Source organism: Solea solea, chromosome 13 (assembly GCF_958295425.1).
Source record: "Solea solea chromosome 13, fSolSol10.1, whole genome shotgun sequence".
Lineage (NCBI taxonomy): Eukaryota > Metazoa > Chordata > Actinopteri > Pleuronectiformes > Soleidae > Solea > Solea solea.
Window position 1 is genome coordinate 1,699,992 of NC_081146.1, and position 10,000 is coordinate 1,709,991.

The 10,000-nt window shown below is 47.6% G+C and overlaps 1 protein-coding gene across 2 annotated transcripts; it reads right to left on the minus strand.

Moving 5' to 3' along the window:
• Nucleotides 1–432: 432 nt before the first annotated feature.
• On the minus strand, nucleotides 433–9,769 carry pi4kb (phosphatidylinositol 4-kinase, catalytic, beta). Of its 2 annotated transcripts, XM_058648769.1 has the most exons (13): nucleotides 9,620–9,769; nucleotides 6,699–7,366; nucleotides 5,675–6,028; nucleotides 5,203–5,247; nucleotides 4,389–4,616; nucleotides 4,056–4,283; nucleotides 3,872–3,981; nucleotides 3,335–3,439; nucleotides 2,926–3,049; nucleotides 2,585–2,850; nucleotides 2,335–2,467; nucleotides 1,331–1,451; nucleotides 433–980 (listed from the first exon to the last, which is right to left on the minus strand). In XM_058648769.1, the coding sequence occupies exons 2-13, from the start codon at nucleotides 7,341–7,343 to the stop codon at nucleotides 799–801; spliced, it is 2,541 nt and encodes an 846-aa protein (XP_058504752.1). In that variant the 5' UTR covers nucleotides 7,344–7,366; nucleotides 9,620–9,769; the 3' UTR covers nucleotides 433–798. The 2 variants fall into 2 exon arrangements, with proteins under 2 accessions (XP_058504752.1, XP_058504753.1); XM_058648770.1 differs by lacking the exon at nucleotides 5,203–5,247.
• Nucleotides 9,770–10,000: the final 231 nt, after the last annotated feature.

Below are 10,000 nucleotides of genomic sequence, written 5' to 3' on the forward strand. Positions count from 1 at the left end.
TTACCTGTGAAACACGGGTGCTCGGAAAACACCCCCATTAGCACTTGGTACTTTCCTCCTGATGAAATTGACCATAGACTGTATGAAATTAACATGGCAAAAAATAAAATATTCTTATGTTGAAGGTTAAAATTGATGAAACTCATTGGTTAATAATTAATGGGTCAGTTTTTATCAGACGTACTGAAGCTGACTAGTGTTCTCTGTTTAAGTAATATCACTTGATCAAGACTATTCTAACATTCCACACTACAAAATAAGTCATTAAAGTATGTATGATTCGTGCTGATATTGTGTCGGATCAATATCGGTATCGTATCGGAGGTGAAAAAGTTGTATTGGGACATCCCTAATTGATACATTGATATATTGATGTATCGATGCATTGATGTATTGATGTATCGATGCATTGATGTATTGATGACACTGAGCTGCAGTAAACACTGGTTCTGTTTTAATGTGTTTTCACACCATCTGCAGTTAAAGGGCTAAAACATGAAAAACAGCGGGGTGGTCCTTTAAAGAGTCTCTGCTCATTTCACAGCTAAAACTAGGCTGCTCTCTGATTGGCTGAGAGTCCGAGTGAGCAGCCAATGAGGGACTTCAGCCCAAATAAACAGGAAGAGGAGACAAAACAAAAGTGGAATAAAATAAAGACGAGACACACACACTGTATACATACTGTACACACACACTGTACACACACACACTATACATACTGTACACACACACTGTACACATGCACACATACATACACACACACACAGACAGACAGACAGCAGCTGGCGGGGTGGGCGGTCACATGATGCCGTTGGTCAGGTACTGGAAGCCGTCGTACAGCTTGGTGGTCAGTGACCTCATAGATCCGTCGACCAGCTGATCGACCAGCAGCTGCAGCTGCTCCTCTGTCAGACTCATGTGGAAACGCTCCTTCAGACAACGCATGGTGCTGCTGCCATGGAAACAAGGCAGCTGGGTACCTGAGGGGGCGGAGTCACACTCAGTCACTGTGTGTGTGTGTAATGTAGGTGTACAGTATGTGTACAGTGTGAGTGTCTCTGTGCGTGTGTACAGTGTGTGTAGGGTGTGCATGTGTGTGTGTGTGTACACAGTGAGTGTGTGTCTGTGTGTAGCATGTGTGTGAGTGTGTCTGTGTAGGGTGTACAGTGTGTGTACAGTGTGTGCATGTGTATACTGTGTGTGTCTGTGTGTACAGTGTGCGTATACAGTGTGTGAGTGTGTGTGTACACTGTGTGTACAGTGTGTGTACAGTGTGTGTACAGTGTGTGTATACAGTGTGTGTACAGTTTGTGTACAGTTTGTGTGTTACCTTGCTGCATGATCTCTACAATGTGTAAAACTCTGTCCATGTGTTTTCTGGCAGCGATTAAACCCTGAAGCATCAACATCTTGTAATAATTAAACATGTCTCCATCTGGACCTCCCATCACCTACACACACACACACAGAGAGAGAGACAGACAGACACACACAAAGAGAGAGACACACACAGAGTTTAGATAAATTATGAGATAGCGACATGATCACTACAGTGCGACATGATCACTGCAGCGCGACATGATCACGACAGTGCGACATGATCACTACAGTGCGACATGATCACTGCAGTGCGACATGATCACTACAGTCTGACATGATCACTGCAGTGCGACATGATCACTACAGTGTGACCTGATCACTGCAGTGCAAAATGATCACTACAGTGCGACATGATCACTGCAGTGCAAAATGATCACTACAGTGCGACATGATCACTGCAGTGCGACATGATCACTACAGTGTGACCTGATCACTGCAGTGCAAAATGATCACTACAGTGCGACATGATCACTACAGTGCGACATGATCACTACAGTGCAAAATGATCACTACAGTGTGACCTGATCACTGCAGTGCGACATGATCACTACAGTGCGACATGATCACTGCAGTGCGACATGATCACTACAGTGTGACCTGATCACTGCAGTGCAAAATGATCACTACAGTGCGACATGATCACTACAGTGCAAAATGATCACTACAGTGTGACCTGATCACTGCAGTGCGACATGATCACTACAGTCTGACATGATCACTGCAGTGCAAAATGATCACTACAGTGTGACCTGATCACTGCAGTGTGACCTGATCACTGCAGTGCAAAATGATCACTACAGTGCGACATGATCACTACAGTGCGACATGATCACTACAGTGCAAAATGATCACTACAGTGTGACCTGATCACTGCAGTGCGACATGATCACTACAGTGCGACATGATCACTACAGTGCAAAATGATCACTACAGTGTGACATCATTGTGACTCACGTCTACAAATTCAGTGGTGAGTTTAAAGGCCGACGTCTCAAAGCCGAGGTTTTTAGGAGAACTGGACAAAATGAAGCCAAAGTCAATGTGGATTATGTGTCCTTCAGCGTCCAATAAGATGTTCCCATTGTGTCTGAGGACAAAAGAAACACAGAAGACAAAGAGAACAGGAGGTCAGAAGTGGACACTTAAACTACATTAAAAGTCTAATGATGATGATGTCAGAGGTGGGCGGGGCTCTCTCTCTCACCTGTCCTTCACCTGCAGCAGGTAACAGATGAGACTGTATCCAGCGCAGCTCTGGACAAAGTTCCTCTGAGCACAGAGAAAGGCCTCAGTGGTGGTGGAGCCGTGTTCCTGCAGGTAGTAGTCGAGCAGAGACAGCTGACTCTGTTTCTTCACCTGATGAAGAGACACGGCGTTGACCACAGGCTCGATCATCCCGCTGTCTGATGACAGCACCAGGATCTTATACGGTTTGATCCACAGAGGCACGCGTTCCTGCTCCCAGATGGACTGAACATGGACACCAAAAATGAGATCACCATGACAACGACGACAACAACGACGACAACCAGGTCACAGCTTTACCTGCAGCTGCTGCAGCACCTGAGACGCCAACAGCTCCTGACGCAGGTCGTCTCCACATTTAACGATGACGGACAGAAGTCTCCAGGTGGGAAGGTGACCGTACGGAGACGCCTCTCTGATCCTCCTGCAGGCAAACACAGGTACTGCAGCTGCTTACAATACAGTCACAAGAAAATCACCACAGTCCCCGAACGCACCGTCTCCTTTTAAGACCACAGTCCCCGAACGCACATGTCCTACTAAAACCACAGTCCCCGACGCAACGTCTCCTTCTAAGACCACAGTCCCCGAACGCACCATCTCCAACTAAAACCACAGTCCCTGAACGCACCGTGTCCTACTAAAACCACAGTCCCTGAACGCCCCGTCTACTGACTCTAGAGAAAGTGAACTCAGCAGCGCCACCTACCTCATTTTTTCTTCCCATGGCTCCTTTAGGGCCACAGCTGATGGATCTTCAGGGTCACGTTTGAAGGTGGTGGGTGCCTGAGCGAGCTGTTCAGAGAGACGACGCCTGACAAACAAAAAAATATGGTTCAAAACAACACTGCAGGTGTTTGAGATTTCAGGTGTTTGATGTTTCTGGTGTTTCAGGTGTTTCTGGTGTTTCTTGTCCTTTCTCCCCCCTCCCCTTTCTCTCCCCCATTTTCCTTTCACCCCAACCGGTCGAGGCAGATGACCGCACATCTGTGAGTCTGGTTCTGTCAGAGATTTCTTCTTCTGTTAAGAGGGAGTTTTTTCTCTCCACTGATGCCTAGTGTTTGCTCATTGTGTGAACTGTTGTGTTTCTCTGCTCTCTTTGATGTTGTCTATGTACAGAGCCTTGAGATAATGTATGTTAGGATTTGGCGCTATACAAATAACATTGAATTGAATTGAATTCAGGTGTTTTAGGTGTTTGATGTTTCAGGTGTTTTATGTGTTTGATGTTTCACAGTGTGGTCACCTGATGTCTCCAGCAGCGATGAACACAGGTTCTTTATTCTCCAGACTTGTGATGCTGTCGACTGAAAACTGACTGATGTTGTCGCAGCTGCTGGTGTGAATCTCTGGAAGCTGAGAGAGGAGACATGACATCACATCCTGTCTGACATCACATCCTGTCCGACATCACATCCTTCTTTCCTCACCTCCACCTGCAGCTCTCCGATGTCGTCCACAGACCACGCCTCGTCGTCGTTGTCATAGTTGGGAACGACAGAGAAACTTCCCGCCCTCTGCTCCGCCGTCATGCCACAGTCCGGAAGGTTCTCCACGGAGCGCGTGCTCCTGATCCGGTTCTCTGGGATCCGGATCGGAACGCTAGACGTTTCAAAGTTCTCACACTCCAGAACCTCTACGTAGATCAGGTATGGAGCCTGAGACAGGTCAAAGGACATCATGCAACACCATATCTACACATTTATGTGTGTGTTCAAATCTATGGGGACATTTTAGGACAGGTGTGTGTGTGCGTCTCAAACCTTGTCTTTGGAGTTCAACACCACGGCCTGCGTGTGCGGCACTCGCACCACGTGGTGGTCGAAGGCCGCTGTCGGCAGCCACACTCTAGCCGGCAACTTATGGTTGAGCAGTGAAAGCTCGGAGATGAGACGCTGCGTCTTCTGCTCTTTGGTCGGCAGCGTCGCCAAACGCTTCCCGATCCCCATCAAAGACTTGATGAACTCACGCTGAGGAGCCAGGCGCACTGGCTGGAGGACAGAGGACAGGTGGACATAGGACAGCCACGGGTGGACAGAGAGATCAGAGGACAGACAGGTGGAGAGAGTACCGACAGGGGAACAGAGGACAGACAGGGGGACAGAGGACAGACAGGTGGAGGACATTAGAGGATGTGTGTGATATGTCTGTGCTCAGTACTGCCACCTGCAGGTGAAGCTGTGTTTGTGTGTCGCTTCAGTTTGACTCAGAAAAACTAAAGTAAACAATCAGTTAATAATCTTTGACTCAATCAGGTTCGTCACAGATTACAATCTGAGTGTAAATGTAATCTGATTAGTTTGTTGTAATCTGAGGGTTTTTCTTTTCATGAAAGACACACAAACACCTGAGGTCATAGACCAGTGACCTGAGATCAGAGACCAGTGACCTGAGGTCACAGACCAGTGACCTGAGGTCACAGACCAGTGACCTGAGGTCAACTTAGGTCGGACCACATCTCAAACCCCTGATTAGAGCCAACGACTTCCCCTCACAAACAGAAACAGAATCAGAACCCACAAACTTCATTTCCCACAATGCACCCTGGAGGGAGGAACAGGAAGCAGGTGAACTTACGGGACCAGTCTCAAACTCCAGACTGTCCGAGCTGGAGCTGCTGTCCTGGAGGTCAGAGGTCAGAGGGGTGTGGAGAATCAAATCAACTGTGAACTGACGGGTTTTCTGCGTTCACACTGAACGTGCTAAGATAAGCGGTAAGCTAAGTGCTATTTACACTCAGTCAGAAAATTAGTGATTTTAGCTGGCAGGGACACAGGAGCTGCTGGTCCTCTGCTGCCTCGTGTGGTCACTTTGTGTCACTGAGGTCAATCTGAACAAAGGAAGTGACAAAATGTTGAACATTTGAACTTAGTGAGTGGATCAATGATGTTAAAATGACTAATTTTCTCTATGAGGTTTGGTGTGGGAGAGTGAGTGGTCTAAACTTCTGTCTAACACTGAGATCAGTCACAGTTGAAACCTGAACTTTCTATTTCACTAAGTCACAGCTAAGTCACAGGTGGACGTGGACCTGGTCTCTGGTCATTACCTCATCCTGGCTGCTCTCAACCTTGGGGTTGCTGGCTGTTCTCTTCAGGTTGCTGCTCAGGCTGATGCCGACAGTGGCGTCCGACTTGGAGCGTTGATGTGTGCGTTTGGAGGGTGACAAGCCGTGGTCACCGGGCCCATTCGCGGAGGGCGTGGCCGGGCAGAAAGGCGTCAGAGTGAGGGCTTCTCTGCGAGTGCGAGGCCCGGCGGGTTTGAGTTCGTCGGACAGGATGATCTTCCTGAGTTTAGTTCCTCTGGAGTGACGCTGGGTGGAGATGTGCATGTCAGAGGAGTAAGCTCCGAGCAGCCAGGCACACTGAAGACTGAAGGAGATGCTCTGTCTGCAGCGGTATACCTGTACACACACACACACACATACAGGGTCACCATGACTGACCTCTGACCCCACACACACACACACACATACAGGGTCACCATGACTGACCTCTGACCCCACACACACACACACACATACAGGGTCACCATGACTGACCTCTGACCCCACACACACACACACACACACACACACACACACACACACACACACACACACACGGTCACCATGACTGACCTCTGACCCCACACACACACACACACACGACTGAGCTCTGACCCCACACACACAGGGTCAACATGACTGACCTCTGACCCCCCACACACACACAAACACACACACACACACACAGGGGCAACATGACTGACCTCTGACCCCACCGACCACACACACGGTCAACATGACTGAGCTCTGACCCCATACACATACAGGCCTCTAATGTGTGTGTTCAGGGTCAGAGGTCAAAGGATGAACTGCCACCGTCATTGCACTTCACCATGTTACCATGGTAACCATGCTACCATGGTAACCATGCTGTCCATGGAGCATGACTGAGACTCCGCCCACATGACAGAACATGACGTCACTGCTGCAACATCATCAATGCAATAACTCTGTGTGGGTTTTAACTGTCGTCTGCAAAGGAACCACAGACTGGTAACCATGGAGTTTCTAACAAGGCCACACCCACCACGTATGGCTTGATGGCGTCTCCGACGTCTTCGTCCATGTGGATGTACATGTTGAGCAGCTGCGGAAGATAAAAGTCCACCTCGTCGTGGGAGAAGCTGAAGAGGCGATTCCCGATGTACGCCTGCACGCCGGGCTCCTTGGAGTTGTGCAGGTAAGAGATCGCCATGGAAACATCAAACAACTTGGACTCGAAGAGGCGGAGCAGCCACGACTGTTTGGAGGGATTGTGTCTCTGCCGTCGCCGGGCACACTTCACCGAGCAGGGGGGCGCGCCCTCTGGGTCGTCCTCCTCCTCGCGGATCTTCATTGCTTTTACAGCGGCGGTCAGAGCAGTGGGCGGGGCAGGGGGTTCCGGACACGCGTCTCTCTGCAGGCCGGTTACGTCATCGTCGTCGTCGTCGACCTGCTGCAGCTTCACCTTCTGCAGAACCTGGTGACACGCTCGCTGAGCCACCTCAGCGTCGATCATCAGGCTGAGCTCGCCCACGCCCTCGCTGATCACGTCCAGAGGGGGCGTGGTGGGCTGGGTGGGGCCACAGGACGACGAGGGCGTAGAGGGGAGGGACAGGGAGGGGGAGGAGGATATAGAGAGGGAGGGGGAGGGGCTGTTCTGGTCAAGCTCCGGCTCTGCGTCCACCATCATGTCTGAAGGAAAGCTCCGCCCTCCTGCAATAAAACAGAGGTCAAGGTCACAGGGTCGTCGGGTGATGACTCACACAACTATTTACACAATGTTAGATCCTATCCCCACTAAACTGTTTAAAGATGTGTTTCCTTTAATTAACAGCTCTATTGACTCAAATTAATCTATCCTTATTAACTGGATATGTGCCCCAAAAGTTTAAAGTAGCAGTTATTAAACTGACACACAGCTATACACATCAATGAGGCCAGATGACGGGACTGTTTGACAGGAAGAGACGTACCACACAAATCAAGCAGAACAGCGCCGAACTGTAGATCACATAAAACTACTTATCAATCCTAAAAACGTGGGTTAATCTCCAACAACTACCAGGGAAACCTCTATATTTAACAGGAGTCTTTTAAAGTGGAGTGGTGTATTTAGGGACAGCGTCAGTGATCGCGAGCGGCATCACAGACCTGCCACTGTAGTCTGTGGAGTAGGAGGCTGTACTCCGGAGACGTGTGGACAGAAATCAAGCCGAACAGTGCCGAACAGTGCCGAACTGTAGATCACATAAAACTACCTAACAATCCTAAAAACGTGGGTTAATCTCCAACAACTGGAGAAGTCTGGTGTAAAGTCACTCGTGTGTGTGTGTACGTGTAAAACGTCACCGCAGTATCACTCAGCCGTGCAGTGATGACTCCGCCCACGTCAACTAGGTAATTTTTTGTAGTGGAGATGCAATCTAATCGTGCCAAGTCGTGGTGTGGCGAGGCAAGACAAGTAGAGCCGGTGGAAATGCGCCATAAGAACAGAATAGGAGGCAGAGCCTTCAGTTACCAGGCTCCTCCTCTCCTGTGGAACCAGCTCCCAATGACACTTTAGGAGGCGGGGCCTCTCTCTGTATTTAAAGTTAGACTTAAAACTTTCCTTTTTGATAAAGCTTATAGTTAGAGCTGGTTCAGGGAAACCTGGACCAGCTCTTAGTTCTGCTGCTCTAGACCTAGACTGCACTCTCACACTCAGGGTATGAATATGACTTTATTATATGTCATTAACCCTGTTCTGTCTCTATATATTATTATTATCATACTACATATCATCACCATTATTATTATGCTATGATTAAAGTTGATATCAGTATAATTTTTATCAACAATCTCTGCTGCTGCTTCTGTAAATTACATTATTCTATCACTATTCTATAACTTGATATAATTGTTGTGTATATGCTCCTGGTCTCTTTCTTCTGTCTGTCCCCCACCTCTCCTCTGTCCCCAATTTGTCCTTTCACCCCAACAGGTCGAGGTAGATGCTGCACATCTCTGAGCCTGGTTCTGTCAGAGATTTCTGGGAGTTTTTTCTCTCCACTGATGCCTAGTGTTTGCTCATTGTGTGAACTGTTGTGTTTCTCTGCTCTCCTTGATGTTGTCTGTGTACAGAGCCTTGAGATAATGTGTGTTATGATTTGGCGCTATACAAATAAAATTGAATTGAATTGACAATATACACTTGATATATGTATATACATAATGACTTACAACTAGCACTTCATAGTTTGGTTTACTTGAAGCTCTTACTTACTTCTAGCTCTTATTTGTACCCAAATGTTTAAATGCACTTATTGTAAGTCGCTTTGGATAAAAGCGTCTGCTAAATGACATGTATGTTTGTATGTATGTATGTATGTATGTTTTCAATACAACACCAACATTCTGAAGCTCATATTAAACCACGTCATGCAGCGCCCCCTGTGATGACTGTATCACAAACTTCCCTGTGAAGTTCCCAGTGAATAAATTCCCACAAACGGCTTAAATGAGTGTGAACACATGAACACACACGAACACATGAGGTTCATCCGTTTATGTGTGTTCATGTGTTCACAATGAAAACAAAAAACCGTTTGATCTCGTGATTTTTCGTCGACGTGAGTTCAACTTTAAACATCAGTCATGTTAGCCTAGCATTAGCTTAGCAACACGCAGACTTCGTCTGCTGTTGCAACAGCTAACAGCAAGCCAGAAGCTAACCAGCAGCTGTTTATTAACTCTGGTTGTTGTTGTTCACTTGCTTACTAAACATTAGCACTGTTAGCATACACCGTTGCTAACCAAACATTAGCACTGTTAGCATACACAGTTGCTAACTAAACATTAGCACTGTTAGCATACACCGTTGCTAACTCGTTAGCTGTCCTGCGTCAACGCGGACACCGTTAGCATTAGTGTGAACATTAGCGTGCAGAGACTTTGAAAGTACAGTACTAAGCTAACGTCAGCGGTTACCTGGTGATGATCACGAGCTTTTATTGACGCTTTGTCTTCGTCTCATTGATTCTCTCCGGTCCTCACAGCGGCTAACGCTAACAGACAGCAGGGGGCGCGCGGTGCTAATACTTCCTCTGCTGCTGTTTCCCCTCTGACCTATTTTCTTTACCGCCCCCTGTCGCACCGGAGAGGAACAAACATCACGGCTTCAGTGAACTGAAGTGGGTCAAAGAGCTTTTGTTGATGAATATGTTGCACAACAGTGACGTGCACAGACCTTTTTAAGGACAGGGGCGAAAAGAAAAAAAAAATGGCGCATACAGCCCATTCTTACGGAAAAAAAACCCAAAAAAACTCCAGTTTTTCTGAGTAATTAATTTGTTGGTTTGTTTTTTTGAA